This window comes from Cimex lectularius, unplaced genomic scaffold (genome assembly GCF_000648675.2).
Source record: "Cimex lectularius strain Harlan isolate CLEC.00 unplaced genomic scaffold, Clec_2.1 scaffold144, whole genome shotgun sequence".
Lineage (NCBI taxonomy): Eukaryota > Metazoa > Arthropoda > Insecta > Hemiptera > Cimicidae > Cimex > Cimex lectularius.
The window spans coordinates 350,335-375,984 of NW_019392700.1; the positions used below are offsets into that span (position 1 = coordinate 350,335).

The 25,650-nt window shown below is 34.6% G+C and overlaps 1 protein-coding gene across 6 annotated transcripts in view; it reads right to left on the minus strand.

The window, feature by feature from the left end:
- Window positions 1-380: 380 nt before the first annotated feature.
- Window positions 381-25,650, minus strand: part of LOC106668441 (leucine-rich repeat flightless-interacting protein 2) — an 83,340-nt gene continuing 58,070 nt past the window's right edge. For 4 of the 6 annotated variants that reach the window (XM_014397210.2, XM_014397209.2, XM_024226120.1 and 1 more), the window contains 10 exons: window positions 7,066-7,201; window positions 6,788-6,921; window positions 6,477-6,623; window positions 6,288-6,404; window positions 5,153-5,321; window positions 4,939-5,076; window positions 3,901-3,980; window positions 3,729-3,833; window positions 464-579; window positions 381-400 (listed from right to left, as the gene is read on the minus strand). In XM_014397210.2, the coding sequence (XP_014252696.1) occupies window positions 469-579; window positions 3,729-3,833; window positions 3,901-3,980; window positions 4,939-5,076; window positions 5,153-5,321; window positions 6,288-6,404; window positions 6,477-6,623; window positions 6,788-6,921; window positions 7,066-7,201 (1,137 nt within the window). In that variant the 3' untranslated portion in view covers window positions 381-400; window positions 464-468. Of the gene's footprint in view, window positions 401-463; window positions 580-3,728; window positions 3,834-3,900; window positions 3,981-4,938; window positions 5,077-5,152; window positions 5,322-6,287; window positions 6,405-6,476; window positions 6,624-6,787; window positions 6,922-7,065; window positions 7,202-10,495; window positions 10,592-11,338; window positions 11,482-25,650 lie in introns of those variants that run through there. The other 2 variants (XM_014397212.2, XM_014397211.1) reach the window with 2 other exon arrangements.

A 25,650-nucleotide genomic window follows, 5' to 3' on the forward strand; every position in this document is an offset into this window, starting at 1 on the left:
AAAAAATTAATTTCTGTATATTTAAATATTTTGAGTAGAATTATATTATATTACAAATATTAGAATTTTTAACTTTATATTACAAAATTTCACAATACCTCCGTGCTTGTACTTACAGTTGCACGAGATATTATATATTATATTTTGTACAAAAATGTTACTTTTCATACTCCCAAGTTTTTTCACATTATCATTATATATAAATAATTATTTATTGACATTTAAAACACGTTTTCCATTTTTTTCCGCCTCCCTTTTCAACACTATTTTTCGTTTGACAACTTTGCCTGTTGTCATGAGTAGCTCTTGACAGTCGTTTTAATGTTTAGCATTTTAAACGATGACTTATTTCTGGTAGCCTGTTATATGTTATTAATTTTACACTTGCTACCTGTCCAGCCTGAAAACAACAAAAACAACATTATTAGAATGTTTTCCATAAAGAAAACATGAAAACATTTACCTTCGCTACAAATCCTTCAGTAAAGCTGACTTCGCCGTCTTCAGTTTGTCCAGTCTCTTTTGAAGATGGTTGTTAGACGTTTCTAATTCTTCAACCTTAGCTTGAAACTCTCTTAACTAAAATAATTGAGAAAACATCTTAGTTGAACTTTTACCATCGAACTTCTAAAACTATCTTTTTATTTATTTATATTTTAAGAGGTAAAAACTGTATATTAAGAACGCACATCATCTATACTTTGACTTCCCAAGCATGTTCCTCCTCCCTCTAAAGTCCATCTATATATTAGAATAACTTATAGTTGGGGAGAAATTAAATTATGAAGAACTGACGTGGATTAAAGGGTAATGAAATGTTCATATTTCAATTAATTATTCTTTTTATGTAAGATCTTGGTTGAGATGAAAAAGTAAGTGTTACGAGCGGGATTCGAACCCATGACCTTCAGCTGCGTGGGTTCGAATCCAGCTCGTGACACTAACTTTTTCATCTCAACCAAGACTTACATAAAAATAATAATTAATTGAAATAAGTAATTTGGTCAATTAGACCACTAAATATAAATGGATTAATATTGTTCATATTCTCTTTTGGACATTCTACTCTTAATTACTTTGTTCATGCAGCTTTATTACGCTTTTTTAATCTGTTAATTTTAATTACAGCAATAAAAGTATAATACCGTATATATTTATAAGCCCTCAAAGCAATTGGTTTACAATGCAAATTTTCTTTATTCTACATTTGTTTGCCCGTTTCTTACAATATAATTCAAAGATTGCCTATTATAAAATCTATGATGTTGTAAGGTGCATGCATGCTAAATTGAAAAAATGCTGATCTCTTTGCTGAGTCTGACTACCTAATAATGTGATAAAAGTTGATCAGTTCAACATGCATTATAAAATCACTTGGAAATCTCAGATCAGTCATAAAAATCAGCTTAGTTGGAAAAATAATTTTCTACATTGCTTTATATTTTGGAAGTAGCCCAGAATTAATTTTTTTGTTTAAATAATAAAACGACTTCGAAGACCACAAAACATCCATATTTAATTTGAGATTTTTAACCATGACTTTTTTTTAATACATTATCAAAATAGACAAACTATAAATAAACTCTCAACACAACAGACAGGAATGACACATCTACACGGAAAACAAACACTTTGAGCCCTGAAGATGATCTCAATAAAGATCGAAACGTTGGCACGATAAAGAAAATGTTTTTCTAAAACTTATGTCACACCAGACCGCATCTCACGATCTCCAAATAATCATGTATAAATAAAGTATTTTATTTGTTTTATTATCTCTTATTCAAACTTTGGCACTAGCTGGCAGAAAGAAAATTAAATAATGATATAACTAACTGGGCAACAAGATAGACATATTATGATTTATTGTGTAATAGTAGGTAGTAAATTGTGTATGTCTAAAATACACCTGTTTCTTTTCTTTCTTTTTTTTTTTTTTTTGTTAATTACGACAGAATTATTTTAATCTAAACAAAATAAAATGAGATTAGAAATTCATGAATTTCAATAAAAATTCACCAAAACACCAGAAAATCATTAGTTAAATATTAACTTAATTAAACTACTAAATGATTTTCCAGTATTTCGGTGAATTTTCTTTCAAACCACTGCATTTAACAATTTTTTATTGAAATTCATGAACTTCCAATCTCATTTAATTTGGTTTACATTAAACTAATTCTGTTCCAATTAATATAACAATAATGTTAATAAACGTCGTTTGTTTAGTATATATGAAAACATACAAAAAATTTTAAACAGCCAATGACAGTAACCACTATTTAAGGCCCTCATTTTATATATTTTTATTTATATCTGATTTTTCTTTCTATCAAAAACCACGCACTCGGACTTTTTCATTGAGTAACAATTTTATGCTCTTTTAACTGCTCACAAAAAATAAATAAATAAAATTAAAATAAAATATAAAAAAACTGTATATAAATTCTCTAATTTGCAGTTCAAATGAAATTGTTCTTGTAGAAAAATCCTTTTACCTGCTTCTGAACTATTTAAATGAACTGTTGCTAGAAGAGGATTCTCAGGTTGGCTGAATGATGAAAAAAGCAAAACTTACTCAAAAGAACGGTGAAAAAAAGGATGCAGTAACCATTGTCTCCTCAAAATCAAGATACCAACCTTATATTGATGCGGAACATTTTTTTTAAACAACAACAAAAACCAAAATGTTAAGTTTTAAAACCATCGCACATACACTGCAAAACAAGATATTTAGTTAAGAATCTGAATTGTAAGACTTGGCCAAATCTGTTTAAATAGTGCATTACATGTCATTTCTGTTAAGAGTTTCCTCTATTCCACAATAATAATTGTCTAAAACAGTGTGTTTCTTAAGTGCAAGTCCCCCTTTTTAAAAATACAACCAAAGTTCATACGATTCAGCCTGCCTCGATTTTTTTTTTTTTTAAATTCGTTGTCCAAAACGAATGATCATATTTACAAACGTCATTTGATAAATTCAATCTATGTTATAAAAATAAAAAATAAAAAAAACAATAAAATGATAGTTCAAGAAAGGCCTCAGTGGTTATAATTTCACTTTCAAATTTCATGCAATCAATAGTGTGTAGTAGTTAGAAAGCAAAAAAATACTCTTCAAAAATTTAATTCTGAATTGTTAATTAATGCAATTATTAAAATAAAAATACAAGTTAAATCACAAGTAAAATAAAAAAATAAAAAATCGTTCGTGCAACATTCAATAATATATAGAGCCTTACCCTTATTACAATAATCCAAATTATGACTTACTGGGATGAAAACAAGGGTAAGAGCATGCATGAAATTGTGAAAAGTGCAGCAGAAGGAGAGGCAGATAAATTATATTTCAATTACAATATACAATAGAGTATTATCATAATTCTAAAGAAAAGTTTTGAAGTTTATAAACCGAGATTACAAAATGGAAAATAACATTTGCATTCATGCAGTGGTAATACAAATATTTGCTTATTTCTCTAAAAATACCCGCTAGGAAATCATGCAACCGCCAAGTTCATACGGTGGGGGGGGGGCAACTAAACTAAATATTATCAACTAATTATTTACAATCAAAGAGACTAGGGGATGCAATTCCCCGCATAGAATGTACAAAATTGAGAGAACATGAGAAATATACAAAAAACATAATACATTCCCAGACACATATTGAATATAAATTATAACTAGAAATGATACAATTATAAAGAGGATGTTTAGGCGCAGACCTCTCTCTGTAGTTTTCGCCTTTCAAGTTTCAGTTCATCTTCCACTTTCTCAGCCGCTTCAGCTGCTGTCTTATACCTCATGACTTGTCCTTCTAACCTTGCAACCTTAAAAAGGAAAAAGAAAAACAATAAGTTCACAGTATAATTGATTTAAAAAAATGTCTATACTCACGGTGGCTTGAAGTGTTGAAACATCTTGCTCTGCTTTTTGAAGCTTGAATTTATAATCTCCTAACTGTTTATTGGCTTCTCCTGTTAAATAATATATATTTTATAATATACTTTGGCTGTTTATTAAAAAAATAAATTATGCATTACTATACATTACAATAAAATTGAACATTTTTGATAAACAACATTAATAGTTGTGTTACAACTTTTCCAATCATTACATATCATTTTTACGTTAATAATGACGGGGAAGAAGGAAGCGTCTCTTATCTTGGATAAGAGTTATAATTTTTTTATTGATACAATTGTGTTGGTTAAAGGCTAATTTTAAAAAATGTTTTTAAAAAAAATATTAATTTTAATAGTAAAAAATTATGTACATAATTTATATTTCAGATAATGTCTATGTTTTCGTTTTCCTATGATGACACATTGTTTGAGCCGATGATCAAGTCTAAAATATCTATTTTTCTTCTTCAAAATATCGTGAACTGTTGCTTGTCAATTCTGAGGAAGGAGGAAATTTTTAAAAAAATTGTCACCCTTTTTTAACATTATTTTTTGTTAATAATTCTATTCCATTGTTATCAACTAATTTTTTGCAACATTTTGGCTAGCTGGAAAGCAAAGCAGAATTTAGGAAAGAATTTTTTTAGTAAACAAACAGCCCAGTAGTAAAATTTATAAAATCAAGACAATGTCACTCTTATTGTAAATAGCTCAAACTTATGCCCAAATAAATAAGCATACAAGTACATAAATCTTAAGCACATCCAGGTTAATTGAATCCTTGGATACTAGGGTTTCTACTGTATTATGTTTTCCTTACATTACAGTAGAATGTCTAGTTATTTTTATTAACAAGTGTTTACAAGATAACAAAACATTATTAACTAAACATTGGTAAAGAATTCAAAAGAAAAGTTTGCATAAACAAGATAGTGTAAATACATAAAATGGACAATATTATAAATTTGTGGCACAAGATAATAAATCATTAACATTTTTGGTATAAATCTACTTAAAAATAAAAACTTACGTTGTAATTCTTCGATGTCGGCAGGATTCGAACCGAACCGACTATTTTTCGATTTTTCTTCTTCCAATTCGAGTTTTACATGTCTTAATTCGTCTTGGAGTTCGTTTCGTTCTGCAGCCAATTTTTTCAATCGCACATCTGGTTATGGAAGAAAATAATAATTAAGAGTGTGGGATTACCCAATCTCTCTCACTCTCGTACACACGCATCTTACCTAAAGAGCCGTGACCTACTGAGTCTAAAAGTTTAGCCATATCTGAGGAGACTAGTGCTTTCCGGTGCTTTTCTCTGCCCTTGCGCTCGCCCCCTCCTGCATCATCTTCCTCGTCGCTCTCCGTTGCACTTGAAGAAGTCTCGCCACCCACTATCACCAATCCTTGTTCCTACAATCATTATTCGAAGAAAAGAATGTTATTAAACAACACATGAAAATGCATAACATTGAAATCATCTCATTCATTTATACTATTTTAAATCAAAGAAGAAAAAATTGTGGCAAAGAAATCAATGACAAACTTGCCACAAAAAGCCAAGACCGATGCCAGTACTTTTTTTTTATTGTTATTAAAAAAACATTTTCTCAATTTAACATATACAACACTCATTATATCTATTTTGCACAAACTCCAAAAAATTATTCTTATTTTGACATATATTTCTCTGCAAATTTGTTACATATTTTTTTCAACATTTTTATAAATTCACTATTTTTCGTGGTCCGTTTGACCAATTAATAACATTCAATTAATTAAGGTTTTAAGTTGAGATAAAAAAGTCAGTGTCACGAGCGGGATTCGAACCCACAACCTTCGGCTTGATACGCCGCTACTCTACCACTTGAGCTATCGTGACTTCTGACCAGTCGTGGGTTCGAATCCCGTTTGTGACACTGACTTTTTTATCTCAACTTAAAACCTTAATTAATTTAATTTTTATAAATTTTAGCATTAATGAACTTGTTTAGGGATGAATAAACATGTTATTGCAATATTTTTCTCTGAAAATAAATCACTATTTTAAATTGCTCAATTTGTACATGGTAGGAAAAAAAGAAAAAAAAAGAAGCCTTATTATACAAATTTCAAATGTTTCAGTTTTAACTTTCATATGTATTATTATTTAACACCATACGGTATTTACCATGGTGTATAATGTTAATTTACTTTTTGTTTTGTATACGTATCTTTTTGTTGTTAAATAAACATTATTATTATTATATTATTATTATGTAACAATTATCAATCCAAATTCAGAATTATTTTATAGAACTGGTGAAATTTGAACTCAATTTGAAGCGGTAAATGGTTTTGAGAGGGTATAATAATAATTATGTATAATGAGTTTTGCACCTCAATCAGTCGGTCTCTTTCTTGAAGTGCTGCCAAAGCTGCTTCGAGGTCTTTCTGGAGTTTTGCTTGATCCCTTTTATTCTGTTCTAGTTGTCTGCATTTTTCTTTATGTTCCCTCTAAATATAATTTTATATTTAACTTCAAAATTGTACAAAACTGTTTTAACAGTAAGGGGGGAAAAATTGTACCTGTAGTTGGTTGTGTTCTTCTTCTAATTCTTCGTACCTATCCTTATAAAGTTCCACTTGATACGCTGCTGCAGCTTTTTCATTGTCCAATTGGGCATTTCCTATCATGGCCCTCCTGAACTTGTCTTCGACCTCTCGAAGTTCACCCTGTAAATAACCGATAACATTATCAAAATGTGCAAAAGAATGTTTAGAACATTTGTTGTACGAATCGCCTCCAATTGCACCGTTTAAGAGATTATCAGCCTCTTCAGTGAGATAAAACTATGTGTAAATAATTTAATCATTTTATTTAATCAGTGACAACTAACCCGCACATCTCTGAGTGAAGTGTTTTCCTCCAATGAATCTTCAGAACTCCTTCGGGACGACTGGTAACTGTTGGAAGCAGAAAGTCTGCTATTGTTCAGCGTAGCTGATACCCTGGCTGATCTTGTAATCCCATCTAAAAATTAAAAAGCCTTTGTAAGCACAAAACTACTATAATTATAGTAAAATCAGGAATAAGGTAAAGTAAAACATTTCAAGTCTATTAACAATATTATTTGATAAAAATGTTATCCAATTGTACACTGGCAATCTTACTTACCAGGAGTACTGGGGTACATGTCATATATCCTGTCGGCATTTTCATCAGATTCTTTTTGCTGCCTTTCCAACTCTCTCATACGAATCTCCCTGGCCTCGGCTCTTGCTTGACGTTTTGCAGCCAATCGAGCTTCGGCCTGTAACAAAAATGAAACAAGGTGAGTTAAAAAAAAAAATAAATAAAATGAAAATAAAAATAAAGAGACAAGAAATACATTTGAGTAGGCTCTATGAAAATGTGAACAGTCAATAAGGAATTGGTTTCATAAGTCAAAATTAATTAAATACTAGTATAGATATAACAAGTTGAGAAATTACAAACATAATAATCCTTAACTGGCCTTTACTAGGTTTATGAAAAAATCAGGAAAAATGCATTTTGTACGTGTAACGTTGAGGTATCTCTTTTACAATTTCATAATTGACCCTGCCTGAACTCGTAGGAAACTGGTTATTTCTAAAATTAAATCTCAATTTCAGCTTCCAAAGATGCTTTAAATAGCACATTCAAAGAATTTTTAATTTGAATAACATGTAACCAAAAAGGAAACCACTTATTATAATATTTAATTGCTAAAAAAAATATAAATGGTGAAGATTTTATACATGTTTAAACTACAAAGCACATAGCTTTCAAATGTCACTGTGGTTTACATATATTGTGGTTTATATAAATAGTATTAAACATAATTTTTAGATTTATCTAATTTAACTGACTGTCTAATTATTTGGTTAAACCGTATTAACTAAAAAAAAATAATACTTTCTGTTCCGATGTAATGAATCTCTGCCTATGCTACAATTAAATCTCATCACAACTTCCAAAAATGAACAACACAATAACAGAAGAAATAAAGGAATAAACGAGCCTTGCTCTTGTTAATTGTCATTTGCTTATAGATGTTGGTAATTAATGGGTGGGGGACACAAGACCAACCCAGTTTTCCATGCAGTGCTCTTTGGGTAACACCTCAATGTTGCCGGCACCTCCTGCAAAGAATCATGAAGATTGAATAGCAATGTGGTGTTGAAAAAATAATGTATCAAACAGAGCCCTCAAAGAATTTGCCGACGTCCTATTGAATCCAGGCTTACCCTAGCATGCTTCATCTTATATCCCTAAGCTACATGTGGTAACTATAAAACAAAAACCAAACATCTGGGATAGGCCCAGAGGTCACCCAACCAGGAAGCAGTGCGAACCAAAATTCGTCCCAATATATGAGCAGATATCCTACAAGGGGCCATGACATAAGTCGCGATAGCTGTGGTAGAAAAATAATTGATGTTCAACAGTGCACTCACTGATGCTACAAGGTACCTGTGAGGATCAGGTCAGTACTGACTGGGGGGGGAGACCCAACGCTAAAGCCATGGAAGGATGCAGTCCTCAAGACTCTGGCGGGGGATGACACACCCAAACCAGTTGCCGGCACCACCTACATACCAGACTCCAAAACCGGGAACTGTATAGGCTCAACTCCCCCTTACTATGGAGGAAGAAGCAGACTCAGTAAGGGAGGCTGAGAGTAACACGAGCCCGCTCAAAAGGATACAACAAGGCCAACAGTAGGTAGAACGAAAGGAGAAGGATATCCCAAACAGGGGTACTCCACTTCAGCCCAATGATAGGACAGGTAGGACAGGGAGGAATAAGGGTACTTCAGGTCAACATCCTTTTGCCCACCATACAAGAGGTTTGAAGGGAGGGCCTGGATGTCACCCTGGTCCAAGAACCTTGGGTACACAATGGGTCTGTGAGAGGAATAAAACCCCAACAGACACAGGCAATATACCAAAGGACATCAACAACTACTGTAGATGACCCTGGTAAACGAACTCCTACAAGCATTGTAACAAGAAGAATAACAATAGTCTAGGCTATGCGGATGAACTTGCTTAGTAGTAGAGCCGTCATGCACACATTACGATAAATTGTATACAACAGGCCCTCAACTTGGTTTATAGGCGGTGCAAAAGGGAGGAGCTATCTTATCTATTAATCCCCACAAAACCATAATGATTCCATTTACAAGGAAAACCCCAATCCCATATTCCAAGGAGGCCAAATATCTACAGATCACATAGACCAGTAGCTTACATGGAGTCAATTCATTATTAAAACCACCCACAGAACCAAAATTGCCTGGGTGAAGTGCAGAAGGCTCTGTGCCAAAAACTGGGGATTAAACATCAAATGACCCTACAGCTATACACCTGCATCTTAAGACCAATACTGAAATGTGGTGTGGTGGGCCAAGGCCCTGCAGGCCAAAGCAATTAGGCTAATACTTGGCACCCAAAAACAGGCTTGTCTCAGTGACACTGGAGCCTTGAGTAGAACACTGGGGCTTTGGATGTGTTATTAAACCTCAGTACCACTCCATATTTCAGCACGGTTAGGCCATATAAATAAACTAATACCATACCACTAACACCAAATAAAATTTGTTACAGTTTTCCAATCTGAAATCAATTAATCAGTCAGGCAGCACTAAAGGCCCCTAGCATCATGCAAGGTAAAGGCAAAGGAAGGTGTTTGGAACTACATGGAGGCCCTGGAAAAAGTCTGTGACACCAATGACCTGACCCTGCTGAGTCCCCTAGGCATTCGGGGTATAGAGGCTAGGTTGACATGTTGGCCAAAGAGGGAGCTGACACAGACTCTCTAGATCTCGAACCTGTGGCCTGGCACCCTGCCACAAAAGAGGATCCCTCTAAAATGGATCCTTAATGTAAGTTTAGTGGAATAATACCTCAGACATGAGACGCACAAAGAGAGAATTATAGAATGGCCATCCGCAAAACTTACAAAGAAATTATTGAAAGGCACCTGCGACCAAACCAGGATTCTGGCCAGACAGAGCATTGCCACCTAAGGAAGGCACATGCACCGAATAGAAGTACAGGCAGAAGAAACACTTTGCAGATACTGCCAGGAAGTGGAGGAGGCTGCAGGACAAGGTCTCTAGGCAGGCGCAGATTTGTGTAAATAGGAGAGGAAAAGCTGCAAGCAAGATTGAACACTAAGAGCAGCTGGCAAGGCTTTGGAGGTTGAACAACAACCTGAAGATGGCCAGTGAGTTGTAAAAACCATAGGAAAATAACAGACCTACTGAGATGTCGAGGTGCAGAAGGCCTTGGGGCCGCCTCTTTTATCCCTATCCCTAGGTAATTAATGCCAAACTATGGTAACAGGTGTGACAAATAAGAAAGCTGAGTCATAAAAGTAGTTATGCACTCCATCTTCGTTGTAAATTAAATTATACAATTTTAATGGGTTGTAAACTAAATGTTAACATAAAACCAAAGAAATTGTATGCTGTTTGCTGTGCAGGAAAGGGCTACAATTTATGCGTCCGCCCTAAAAGTATTGTTGTTGATGAAAATTTAAATTTTAGAAACGAAGTGTGAGATTGAAATTGTTGTACCTCATGAGTCTGTAAGTCGAGAGCTGGCAGCTCTTCAGCATAGATGGGCTGCAAAATCTTGGAACAGACGACCGCCCCCATCCCAGAACAGGTGGCCGGCCCTTGAGAAAAACTGAAGTTCGTACAGGATTTCCTAAGAACTGTTTTTATGCCGATTGGAGTCAAACGCCGGTGTCAATTGATTGCTCAATAGTTAAACGATAGACCGGACCGGCTCCAATGACTAACTTTTCTATCGACTGTAGATAAAATGTTGTAAAGTGGGGAAAACCACTCGCAATCGGACGAAAGTACAAAAAAGATAAAAAGCTATAAACCCAAAGGTAGATAATTAAGAAATATCGTATGTAAACAGGCTTCAAAAAATAATAAACTCAACTATGACGGAATCGCTTCTTAATTGGCCCAAAACAAAAATAAAATTAAATCCTTGTGGAGGAAAATCCGCAGCGTTTATCTCAGAGGAAGTTGTGCTGTAGAACTTTTATTTACCCGCTTCAAAAATGCCAAGTATGAAGCATCACCTACTTCGGAAGACCTTTTAATGAAACGTCTTTAAATCAATCCTACGATGAACGATCTTCTGAGAAAACTTTAGTTTTTAACTTTTGGAACAATAGACATATCTACAGATTAAAATATCCGAAACAAAATACTATAACGGTTAATAAAACTAGCTTAAAAACTTATAAATCCGTACATAAATCTTTACTGGCGCCAAGAACATTTTGTAGTTAAATACAACGGATTTCTTCCTGCCTTTAAAAAAAATATATTTTGAAAAGTTTGGACTGAATAGAACATGTGATCGTAATAGGAGAAGGTAAAAAAAAAGCAACTCACATCACTGACGTTACTGACATTGCTGCTGGACCTGGTCATCGCCATTTTCGAAAAATGGAAAAGGAAACTTGGAATTGTAATTTTGAAGTGAACATCTCCGATGGTGCTCGGCCCCGTATCGACTCGGCGGCTGACAACTGTTCTGTTTGCTTCTTCATCGGACGAAAATTACGTTCAATAAAAAAAATCCGATCTTCTTTACGAAAGGTGGATTTTTAACTAATTCGACGATATTCGACCTGCGGCCGAATGCCTCGATAGGACAGACATCCTGAGGGAAAATACATTTTTGTTTCATCCGTTATAAATTTTGGATGAAATTTTCATCCATCTGTTTGACATGTTTGATTGTTGTTTTTTACCGTTATCATTATAATATTTTACTCTTAATATTGTGACGAAGCTCTGATGAAGAAATCCGCTTAACATCGAGTTTTAACACAAAATATTTAGCCGAGCATAAATGCGAATTTAACATGGAAAGAAACAACAAACCCTTCACTGCAGTAGGGTAGTATAAACATGCACACATACACGTAAGGATCAGTAATACGTTCCATCAAGCTTACATTCGTGCTAATAAATGCAATCACTCACACAAAATAAATTATACAATAAGATTTTCAAAAACGGAACCGGAGATTATGAAAGCCACTTTTAAAGTAAATGTATGGACCACTTTTTTTACACTCGAATAATCTGGATCTCGGTATAGTATTGATGAAAAAACAACACTCAAAACAATAGTAGAATTGATTTGAGGTGGGGTGAGTATGGCAATTTACTTTTCGGAAAAGATAGTTCTACTCACAGAAAGTTTTAGGCACCTATCCGGATTTCGAGTAATAAATACTCATCATCAGACACGTTTCTCGACATGAAAAATTTTTCTCCTACAATTCTTGTCGAGAGACGAGTTTTTATCTTCTGACTGATGATGAGTATTTATTACTCGAAATCCGGATAGCTGCTTAAAACATCTGTGAGTAGAACTATCTTTTCCAAAAAGTGCTTCGAAACAAGTGGTATAGATCTCTTGGCAATGTTGGGACTGAGTCGGTCGTCAAAGAAATTTGAAACAATCTATTAAAAATTTAATTATGTCAATTTATTTATATATTTAAGATTGTTTTGCCCTGATGATGACTTTTAAAATAGGTCGAAAGTTTGGCAGTAATATATTCGTGATAATTAATGTTAACAATATGCTCAGAAACAATTATATCAGTTGGCATACCTACTCGCTCTCTATATAGAACCAAGGCTCCTTTCCATTATTTGGAACTTATGGGACCTCAAGTGGGACAAGTTAGGTGACCACAAGTAAGTATCCTTTTAACCAATGGCCTATTCAATAAATGTACAATTATTTTCAACCCCTGCAATATTTTGGCGTAATATTCAAATTAATTTAGCTTGAACGTCGCTGTTTCAATTAAAAACGTCCTTCTGGACAATTTCAAGGGTTGTACTACGCAAATTGCTGTCTTTTTTAAACCTTTTTAAAAGTATTTTTTGTATTAATTCTCTTATGGAGGCTGAATTCGTCAAATTCCATCATTCGCATTTAACCCGTTGAACTACAGCCTATGTTTAAAAAAAAATTTTTGTTTTCATACCTCTCTATGCACCTATGCATATTGTAAATTAAAGGAGATGAGTTTTACAAACAAAAGAGGGAAAAAATGGTATAAATTAGCTAGTATAAAATGTAGCTTTATCAACCCAAAGACATGATTCTGAGGTAGAAAATATGCAGGCCCTTTGCATTATAAGTACACTTTGTTGTTTAGTCAATACATAAAAACAAACTCGAATTAGTAGTGTAAATTGTTTATTAGTCCCGAAAGTTTTTCGAGGCAGATGCTACCGACTGGCGTCATCATCTAGTCTTGGATAAACTAGAGCTAATTAGTATTTGGCTCGGATTTCGGGCCAAGGACACTTTTGCCTGGCAAGAATTTATAAAGGAAAAATATAAATAATTTATTGTGTTAATTGTGTACAATGGAAGATTTGAGAGCGACGGCCCGTTAGAACGTACCGCTTTGAAAGTGGACCTTTCCCGTTTTCGACCCGAGCCGATAAAACCGTGTCATTTTCCTTTATCGGCTCATTTTTGCCCTGACACCAATAACGGAGAGGAAAGCTTTTTAAACTTTAGACGACAGTTTTTTTTTCTTTCGAAAAGTGGTCAAAGTTTAAACGGAAAAAATGGATGAAGATTTAACTCATTACTAAATCAGAATCATTTCCGTTTGCACGAGAAATAATTGTAAAATGCAAGATGTAAAAAACCTTGTCAGAACTAGGAATGTTGGTTTTGATAGAAATTTCATTCCACCATGGGATCGCAGATTTTATTTAAACAATTATTTTTCCCTGTTGATGTAAGCTAGGAATTTGTTTTACAATGGATTCTACTGGGTTGTTCCACATGAAATGTCCATTTCCAAGGATTTTAGTTAAATTACTATATAAAAATATCATTTTATTCTAAGTATTTACCTTCATTTTCTACACATTTTTCCCAACGCGTGACCTACTTTTTTATGCCCGAACTGAAGAATTCTGAGCTTTGAAATGAAACAAAATCTGAAAACGCTTTTTGGACTTGAACATCATTTTCAAAAATTTTTTTTTGGCGAAGTTGTCTAAATTCCCAAACAGGTGAAAATCTGTTGGAGACAAGTCTAGAGAATAAGGTGGATGCTGAAGAACTTCGTAGCCAAGTCGTCTTTCAATTTGTTTACAGTATGTTTTAAAATATGAGGCGTTGTCGTGAAAGAGTATAGTACCTTTCCGATTTACCAATGCAGGTTGTTTTTTGAGTAATTTTTTATGCATTTCGTCAATTTCCTTGCAGTATGATGAAGAGGTAATGGTCTAATGGTCTCACCTATAGGCAAAAAGGAGTAATGAATAATTCCAGCCATGGTCCACCATAAATTTTTTGTGTAAATTTGGTTTTGGCATGTGTCCTCTTCTTTCGTCGATGTATAACATTATCCTGACCGACGCTGATTGTCATATGCAGTCGCAAGTGATTATTCTTTCAAGAAAAAACACGGTTTTTTTTGCCTGACGAGCAACGAAATGCATGTCTCAAGGCGGTTTAACTGCTGTGGCTCAGTGAGCTCATGAGAGATCTACAGTTCAAGCTTTTTGACTTTTCCTATGTTCCTTATTTGTCTTTACACTAGCTGCACTTACATTTAGTTGTGAGAGTCCTCTGACTGATAGTGGTTTTCTTCCACCTGAAGCTTAAGGACTCGTCAATTAAAGTTGGAGGTCTTCCGCGGGGTTTGTTTTCCAATTTGGTATTCCCTTCTGAAAACTTAGCAAATCAACGGTGAATGATCAGATCATTTACACTCCCTTCCCCAAACGCCTGATGTTTCTTGCAGCCTCAGCTACCCAATGACCGACTTTAAACTCGTAAAGGAATATTACACGAAAATCGCGTGTTTCCATATTCATATTTGGAGGTATACTAAAAAGTGTGTCACGGATTGCGGAGCTCATCATTATAAACAAAGTGGAGGATTAATAACTGCTTAATTATAATATGTAAACCAATTGGAAGTAAACAACATAAAACCGCTATATCCTCTCTGAATTTCTGAAATTACAAAATCGTACATTTCATGTGAAACAACCCAATAAAAGACGTGTGGTATTTAGTGATCGTTAATGATTATTTGGAGATCGTGAGATGCGGTCTGGTGTGACGTAGGTTTTAGAAAAACATTTTCTTTATCGTGGCAGCGTTTCGATCATTATTGGGATCATCTTCATAATAAATCCCAGGCCCTGATGATGATCTCAATAAAAATCGAAACGTTGGCCCGATAAAGAAAATGTTTTTCTAAACCTACGTCACACCAGACCGCATCTCACGATCTCCAATTAACCAATAAAAGACAATGATACAACTTAAGTAAATTCAGAATCACACTAAATTAAATTATGAAAAAAGGTACTTTCCACCAAAACTTTTTTATTTTATAAAGTGAGGCGAACCCTAAAACTAAGTCAACGTCCGGAGTTCCATGGGAGGGATTTTAATTATTGGCGTTGGGCAACAGCAGATCGTCTAAACGTCGTTTCCAAGCCGATTTTGGCCCCCAGCAGATTCTAGCCTAGGAAACTGGTTCGGAGCAAGTGGGCGGCATACGAGTTCAGCATGTCGAACGGGTCAAAAATCCACCCTTCCACAATTAACGCCCCGGAATGTAAATCTCAGCGGTGAAACTGGTCTTAAATCTCATTCTTAAATTGAGGTTATGAATATATTAGGGCGTTTGGGAGGAGAAATAGTCCGGGAATTCTCGGCATATCAAAATCGCAGCATGCAACTACGACCAACATTCGACTCGGTCTTTTGGTCATTTGACCACTTCCAAAATAAGGCGATTGTAGTGACAAAGCAAATTTGTAAAAATACTGTTTGACCTGCGAAGTTTCCTTGAAAATAAATTCTTTCTATGATAATTTCAAATAACGTGCTGAAAACGTACTATGATAAATCGTGTTATATCCATCACAAACATATAGTGTAACAAAACTAAATGGTAGAGTACATGTAAAATAAAGCAAAGAAAAATAAACAAAAACTGAAATATGTTTGTACTTTTTTTATCCATCAACAGTAAAGCCAAAAGCAGTTAAGAGATAAGAAGAAAAAAAAGAAGCGATACGGAAATTTTCAAATATTATACAGGTAGAATGAAAAATGAGAAATTTCCGGGGTTTTATAATAATATCGCATTATTAAGAAATCTGTTGCTTAACCGATGGGCAGGATAACGGAATAGTTCTAAAGCAGCGGTGCATGGTATTAAAAATAAAATAAAAATGTGGAATGTTTGAACACTATCGTGATATTGAAATTTAGATTAAAGTGAGGTAAAATAAGTTTAGTCGATAACTTCAAAAAGTTTACAAAATGTCATCATAGTCCGACTATTCTCATCGTATTATTTCGACAAATACGGCTTTTGACAGTTTTCAGTGGGTGTCGTAGTCCCCAAGGGAAATTAAAAACAGGGGTAATTAAAAATTGCCACCAACTAGCACACGCAATTCCCAATATACCAATAATTATTATCACAAATAAATTATAAGTGTCTAACGTAAATAAATGTATCCAAACGAAATCATGGTTTGTAATGAACGAAAGAAATATCTTCTCTGGGTACATTGAAGTTGAATGACAGAATTACACGGACTATTAATTTTTTCTACAAAAATCGGATAACACGGTAAGTATATTTTGTTTTATACGAGAAAAAGAAATGAACACTGTTTTCGTACAGGATTTTGCTATAATAGTTTCATCCCCCTAAAAATTTAAATGGAATGAATGAAAGAGAAATGTGATACGTCAGAATTGAATGGGCTGCACAAAGAAAGAATTCTCTTAAGACAAATCACAGAAATTCTCCTGGAAATTCAAGAAAGCGTAGATCCGCTACCGACGGCGATATTTTCCTCGCAGAGTCCTTGATTTAACTTAAAGATTTTTTAAAAATAATTAATGTTTTTATTTGTACCCTATGAATATCAGTACATATTGCCAATGTGATTACAGTACTTTTTTTCACACGATCTCAGCATTAACACTAATGCCAGCATTGAACCCGGAGCACATATGCCATGACAGTCATAGCTGGCACCAGTGTGATGAAGGAGGTCTCGAGTTCATCGTCGATGGCGAAGTGGGGAGTTCTCGGGGTGAGAATGTGTTGAGAGATCCCAAGCAGTAGGGTTAGGATAGATCAAGAGGTTAGTATGAAACTTTTGAAATCGGGAACGGATCATCAGTCGGTTGACAAAAGGAATGTTGAGGTCTTCGTGGATAGTGAGGTAGTAAAGACCTTTGACAATTTGACGACTTTTCGTTGGAAGGATTGTATGCGCTGGATGTTAGATGTCTAGGCAGAACCCCAGCTCGAAGCGGAATGTCCAAAGAGGTCGTAGGAAAGTTTTGTATCAGGTTGGTTGAGTTTTAACGGTTAGGACAGATTTCGTTCCTAGAAGTGTTTGTAAATGACCACGTTTTCTATTTTGTTGTTGTCCCTTAAGGCTTGTGAGAGGGCATTCAGGTCAGTAATTTTAGGTATAATAATAAGTTTCTGACTTGAATGGAAATCGATAACTGTTGTAGATTTACAGTGGAGGTCAAGAAGGTTTTTTTTTAATGTGAAGTGAGTATATTTTTCTTCATTCCGTCTTGCCCTCCACATTTTGCACCATTCTTCGGTAAGCTCAAGATATTCTTGGATGCTAGGATAGGATTGGATTAGAAGACAAACTTGGGATATCATCCGAGAAGGTGGTGATGATGGTACTGGGGTGGGCAGGTAGGTCAGTAGTACAGATGATACAAAGGATTGGACCAACAATGCTCCCTTGTGGGAAGCCGTCTAATTTCCGAGAACTCGATGCGCCTGCCTGAACCTCATGACTCAGCGGTCGCTTAGGTTTCAGGATAAGATAAGGAATGGGTATGAAGCGTTTAAGTTTGTAAAGCATGCCCGGGTGCCAGACCCTACTAAAAGCCTGTGCTAACATCTAGAAACGCACCCAAGCAATGCTCTGTTCTCTACAACTTAAAAATAATTTATTTATCGATTTTTTTTTCGTTCGGTTTGGATTGAAATATCATCGTTCATGCGGTGTGGCAACATGAAGCTAAGTCACGGCTCTTTACGGACAGCAAGAGACCGCAGAACTTTCCCTTCTCGCTGGCAAATAATTCAATCCCGCTATACGAATATTGGCACGGATTCCAATTTTTAATTTTGATCATTTCTATACTTTTTATTATATTAAATTGGCGCAGATGTTCCGGGCGCGACAACACTTTCCAATTTTCTGAAAACGTTTTTCAAGCTGAAGAAAAGCTTTTTATCTCGTAAGTTTTTATGTCCATGTAGCCACAATTAAAAATGTAAAATACTTTCTGTTTGAAAAATATAACTCGTACAGTTTTCACAGCTAAAAGTTTCAAAAAAGTTTGCCGTTGAAAAAAAGTTTCTGTAGGCTACGTTTTACAGCAAGTTAAACATTTTTCAGAAAAATACATAATATATAGACACCGGATTGAATCTAACATTTTACTTCAAGTTTTTCTTTCTCATTCTGTATTATCTTTATTAAAGAAAGAAGAGTTATAATTAAAAAAGGGTTCGTTCAAACCACTGAACCTTTGGTGAAGTGCGATTCAGTTTCGCTAAAATAGCCTTATGTATAATCTAACAACTTAACTACTTAGCTGGGGGGCGTCGGTGGCCGCAAGGTTTAGTCTTTGACACGGCGCTCATCACTGTAAGGTAAAGGTCCCGGGTTCGAATCCAGCGGCCCTGCATTCGAACCCGACATACTTACAAATGGGCTTTTTTTCAAAAACACCGGCACCCCGAGGGTTTATATGACCTCTGCTGTTGCGAACCCTCGTTAAAAAAAAAAAAAAAAAAAAAAACTACTTAGCTGTATAAATCTAACACTATTTGTTGTGAGGAGAGCAAAAAATTTCATATGGAAAAATTTCTATGAGTGATAGAAGTTCTCAGTATACGAGGAATCTGTTCAGTTTCAATCTAAAAAAAATCCTTGCCTATTAATTATAAACTACATAGGTCATAAAATAAGATGCCTATTTGAAAAAGTGTCATTAGACCGCAAGTCTATTCGACATGGGAAATAATCTAAAGCTTCGAAAAAGGATAAATTTAGACACTGACTTTTTATTAGAGCTAGAGCAAAATTGTCTCCCTGGTCTTGATGGGGATATTTAGTTCGTGCAGTTTGTTCTCGGATAGGAATGATCAATATTGACAAACCTATTGACAGCGATTCGATTGTCAGACCACCCATCTTTGATTTGTTGAGTCGATTGATGATGTAACGATTAGGAAAAAGAAATATTAAATGGTTGAATATGACTTAAGTCTATAATTTAATTTTATAATTTTTTGGACTAATTTTATTTCATGAATTTATTGACTTTTTATTGTCACATTAAATTAAACTTTTGTTTATTTGTGACTACATATTAAAAATGAGCATCTTTGTCCGAATATCCCCAGTACATTGGCAAATTGCAGATTCATGTATCAAAATAGTTTGCCTCCTTTTTTTTCGTTATCTTTTAGAAGGTGGTCGAATGTGATTCTCCACATGGGTGTGTACGACGGAAACGGCGGAAACTTTCTGAGCGATGACATCAGCTCCTAGTGCGGATGGCCCAGAGCTCACACGCTCCCCAAGGAGCAAATATTGTAAATTCAAATATATACTTTGTTCCAACGAATTCCACCAATCCGAGAGAAAGCATACTCTGCCAGAGGAAGAGCCGGCAAAATCGGCGAAAAAGATGATTTAAAGATTATGTTGAGTGTAACACCATGTCAAGACAGGAAACGCCCTAATCATCCCCAAATCATCCGAGACAATTTTGAACAACTTTCTTTTTCGTTTCATTAAAAAATGGGTAAAAAGGCAAATTGTTGTATAGGTCGTGTAAATTTAGAGGATAGTGTAAATCAACGTCAAAGATGCGACCAAATTCACTTTCTTCACTACCATGACAGTTCTTCCAATGAAAAATCTACCCACTGAAAGTCGCTAAAGGGAAGTGGTTTTGTAATAGCATATCAATATAATTGTTGCAGTCCGGGTAATGGAAGTGGATTCTTTGGATTTCTCATATTTTTCTGTCTGCAGTGCCTTTTCACTCGTTAACACTTGGTCATAGTCGGTAAGGAGTTTTATTTTCATATTTGTGTATTTTAACATTCCATCCAACTGAGGCATGGGAGAGTGAAGTAATAGGCTGGATCTAATTTATGCGTTCGAAGGTGCATTCAGGTGCATCAGTTGTATACAATTTTCAAAACATCTGTAAGACATCAGTTTTGAAGTATATACCAAAATTGAAGTATATACCTTTAATTTCCAATAGTTTGGCAATTAAATGTCCTCTTTTGCTTGATTATAATCTTTATCCGAAATATGTTTTCCTGTCAGTCTACTATTAAACACACTTTTTTTGAGTAGTTCCGTTTCATCCAACATTTCTTAAGTGATTATGTATTCATCAGGAAATAATCTTTTTTTTGTTATTAATCTCAAACTATCTCCATTAAAGGATATTGAGCCTTCTTTTAGGGATGGCAAATTTTTCTCAATAGAAGAAAGGCTCCTAGATAAAAACTTGTAAGAACTTATAAATTTTAAACCAAAATTATCATTAACCCGTTTACTAAAAGTAATAAACTTTTCTTCAGAGTGAGATATGACTTATTTTTTCAGTGTCGTAATCGAATTGTCTTATGATAAAATGACCGTCATACTCCTTAAATTGTAAATTATACCAGGTAAGAAATTAAGATTTTTTCCTTTAAGGTTACAAGATCTGTGTGCAGCTTCCCGTTAATTGACAATGGTCCCGTAATTTTTAGTCATTGGCCGTAAATTATACATCGTACAAATAACATTAGTATTTTCAAAACATATTTTTTCAGTTGGTGATATATTCATCGACAGATTTGTATTTGCGTCACTGATTTCTTTTGCAAGACCTACGACATACTCTACAAATTTTGGGGCGGCATTTGGTCCGGATAAGGCCTGGTGGGAAGAGAATTCGGCATTGCTGTAACATCCTTAGACTGTTTCAGAAACAGACAAAAGTCTTGGTTTCGTGTTTGTTTCATGCGTTTGTATATGTCGTATACTGAAATGCCTTCTTAATGTTTTATGTAAAAGTAGTGTATGGTGCTCGGCTAATTACATACTAACAACAAGGCTCTGTGATCGTGTAAATTTTTTTTTTTTTTTCCATCCCTAAACGGAACGGGAAAGGTTATACAATCAAAACTGTATAGATGCACTATATGACGATATGGCTCCTTTCTTTGTGGGAGGACACAAGTTTAACTATTATTGCATACTTGAAGCATCAAGTAGAGAGTCATCATTACAAGCTTCCTTACTTTCAATTGACCTCGGGAGGGGTATAAATGTACCGTTTTTCAACGGATTATGTTTATTTACCCTTAATCATGCCATCGACAGCCACGAATCGCCATCCACATGTAAACTACTTTCAAGTTCTTGTGTCAGTTTGCTAAAAGAATTTTCTAAAAATTCGTCTATGTCAGTTTCTATGTATACCGTCTTATTCTTTGACTTAAAGGTAAGGACTTCTGTAAAAAAATTATTTTTAAAGAATCGTTAATTCGAATTAAATTTGGTATTTTATTAAAAAAATCTTTGGTTTTACATTATTTAGAAATTAATCCTTATATGTTTAGCGGTCATAATTGACCGCATTTAACTATTTCAATTAATTAATTATACTTTTATCTAAAGTCTTGGTTGAGATGAAAAGGTTAGTCTACTCGGACACCAACTCCTCATCTCAACCTACAACTTTTCTAATTTTTCCTCTTTTTGCTATATTTTCATATGTAGTGTGATCAGGATTCGATTCTCAGCGACTTACAAAGTGGCCACAGAGAGCTGCTAGCGAATTAATTATTTCTTTAATTATTGTATGAATCAATCCTTGTACGTTTAGCGGTCATAATTGACCTACTTAATTGTTTGAATTAATTAGTTATATGTGTGGTGTTTAGTGACCGTTAGTTGATGATTATCTGGAGATCGTTTTTTTCACTTCCTACATGCATTTGTATAATTTAAACAATGTTTATAAATCCCAGTCCCTGAAGATGATCTGAATAAAGACCGAAACGTTGGCACTATACAGAAAATGTTTTTCTAAAACCTACGTCACACCAGACCGCATCTCACGATCTCCAAATAATAATTAGTTATGGTTTTATCTAAAGTCTTGATTGAGATAAAAAAGTTAGTCTACTCGGACACCAACTCATCATCTCAACCTACAACTTTTCTAATTTTCCCGCTTTTTGTTATATTTTCATATGTCCTATAATCAGGATTCTATTCTCAGCGACTTATGAAGTGGCCACAGGAGCTGTTAGCGAAGTAATTATATCTTTAATTATTGTTTAATCCTTATATGTGTAGCGGTCATAATTGATCTATTTAATTATTTCAATAAATTCACTTTTATGTAAGGTCTTGGTTGAGATGAAAAAGTGTCATGAGCGGGATCCGGGGACTTTTACAATACAGTGATGAGCACCGTGTCAACGACTTAACCGGTGCGGCCTCCGAAGACCCTAAATCAATTTCCTTTCTCAACTTTGTCACGGTCAAATGATAATATGAGTTTTAAAACAAACATACGAGTGAATATGTTAAATGTAGTCTGCGTTATTGCCAATGAAAGGACCGGCCAAGCGGAATAAACCGGGCAGATGACTCGGTTAATCATAACTAGGGGGAAAATACATAAAGGAAAGTCAAGGATTCGACACTGTATAAATAAAACCGGGCGAAGATCTCTGCCGAATTAAAAAGCGTGCCAACTTTTAATTTTGTAACCCAATTGCTAAGCGATTTTCACAGCTTGAACAATTACGCGGGACAGTTTTAATTTCAGGCGTTTTGTGAGCGGGAAGCCGCTTGTTTACAAAGACAAGAGTTGGCTTTCAGCTTTCTATAAAAGCGTTTTTTGCTATTACTGTTCATCCGCTGATTAAAGAAGTAAAACCGCATTAAAACCGATAAAAACTAAGGATAAAAATCCATGATAATTAAACAGAAAAGCTTATTTGTACCATTTAACCAACATTTTTTAATAACAATACATCATTTAAGATTATTTCAGAAAGTCTTCATATTCCAATTGGAACTAATAAATTTCCTGTATTCTTTAATAGTACTGATTGAAAACATCAAAAAACTAATATAATTTTCATTAAAAATTTGTAATTTTGTCATAAAGATTCCTCGGCCTAAACAAATTCTCCTATCGCAGATCATGGTATAACAATTATATCTGTGAATTACTAACTAATTTAAAGTAAGCGGGTATTATAAATTTTAAGTATGAAGGAATGAAGTCCGGAAACGTGTTAGGAACCAACCAAGTTTTTCTTTTTTATCGTACGGCGTGACTTTGGTGTAGCCTGGTGTTGAAACGAGCTGATAAATCTATATAAATGTTTGTCGGATGTGTAGATAATAATAAATATTTTCTTTCTTATCGACTGTTGGAATACCGGAAATGACGCATCATCACAGAACATTGTACGAAATCCTTTAAATACTCTAATGGCCAAAATTTTGTGATGATTTTGATCAGTTGGCCCTTTAAATTTGGACGGTTCAAAAGCATCCACCTAGGCTGGAGTATCACAAGTAATATTTAATGTTTAACCAGGCCAAAATTTAACATTTTTAGAGCTTTGGAACCAAACCCCCACAAAATAAAAATGTCATATTTGAATCAAGATAAAAACTAGGTATTTCGCCATAAAAAACCTGACAATGTTAATCCTCGGGGGGGTAATTTTAGATAAATACGCATTAAAAACTTTCATTGACCAAAGCTGTCTCTGTTAGTACAGGAGGATACAAGGATGGTTCACAAAACCGAAGCAACACGATACTATTGCTCCTGTTCCTCACTGAAGATGGCGCAATGCCGAAACGCAGTAGATCAACAAAGCCGCGAGTGAAAACCGACCCAATAAGTGACCCAATGCCGGATCAGCGTGAGAACTCAATACTATCTAGACACTTAATACAATAAAACAAAAACGAACACGTATAAACGAATTTAATTTTGTATACACCAGTGCTAATTTTTTCTTTTCTTTTTATTTTTTACGAGGGTTCGCAACAGCAGAGGTTATATCAACCCTCGGGGTGCTGGTGTTTTTGCATTGGCTGCTGGATTCGAACCCAGGACCTTTACTTTACAGTGATGAGCGCCGTGTCAACGCCTAAACCGTTGCGGCCACCGACACCTCTCAGCAATGCTAATTATCGAAGAATAGTCAAATAACATCATAAATCATAACAATCCCGCATATACACGACAATTACAAATACACGTCTAGTTTGTTAAAGCTGCAATATTATTCAATTATTATATTAAAAGTGGGAAAAACACAGAGATCCTCGATAGATATAGAATCCCCCCTTCATCAGAATTTTGAAATTATTATTAATCCATTATATTTCGTGGTCCGATTGACCAAACAACTTTTTTCAATTAATTAATCTTTATGTAAGGTATTGGCTGAAATGAAAAAGTTAGTGTTACGAGCGGGATTCGAACCCACGACCTTCCGCTAAATACGCCGCTGCTCTACCACTTGAGTGACTTCGATCCACTCGGATACCAACTTCCCATCTCAACCTATTATCAACTATTATTAATAATATTAAGGAGGTTAACAAACATAAACGCCTATTTACAATATTGAAACTTGTTAAGGCTATTATATGATTTATTACTATTACAGAGAATAATATTTGTGAAAAAAAACAGTAAAATTATAAAATTGAGTATGAAATTTTTTTTATTGATTTATAGCGACAAAAAGTTAAACATGAAGACCTTAATAAAAATTAGCATCATAAATACAGATTCAGCAGCTATTAAAGTTCAAACATCAAGTTTTTCTAAAAGTTTCACTTGTATGAAATAATTTTGAAACCTAAAGCGAATGAATTCACCCCCATGGCGTGAAGTTATACGCAGCACGTCGGCCGTTTCCGGCGAGGCTGACAATCTTAAGAGTTCGTTGACTGCCCTTTGCAAAACCTTGTCTAATAAATCACGAAAAATTGTAACAGCAGAGACTACCAGCAGATCCGACACGGACCCCGTAACGTAAGGATAACTCTTAACACTTGCGTTTTCCCAGGTCACTTGCGTTTTTTTCTTCCTCCGGACAATGTTTAAAAAAGGAACAAAAGAAACCTTCTATTGTTCCATTCAGCCCTAAAGAACAATCGACACGGAGGAAGTAAAGGAAGAAAGAGCGTAGATCATTTGTAGGACAGAGTTGCCGAATATCCCATTTCTCTAGGCGAAAGACTACCTTTTTAAGTCCCAACGCTGTAACCCAAAGCCGACCTTTCATCGAAATCCTTTTCGTTTTACTTACAAAGGATGATCTTTGTATCATTCTGTTATTACAAACCGGTTAATTCACGGCTAACCTCATTAGATTAACAAAAGGTGTTATTCAAGGGCATAATTATAACAGTGGCCTATATTTTCTAGAACAAAATTTAAAAAAATATGAACAAACTTATTTTTCCAACAGATTAACTAGTGCACAAAAAAGTATAAATCACTAAATACTTTGATTGAATCAAAAATTTATGTAGCATTGTATAAATTCATTCTTTTT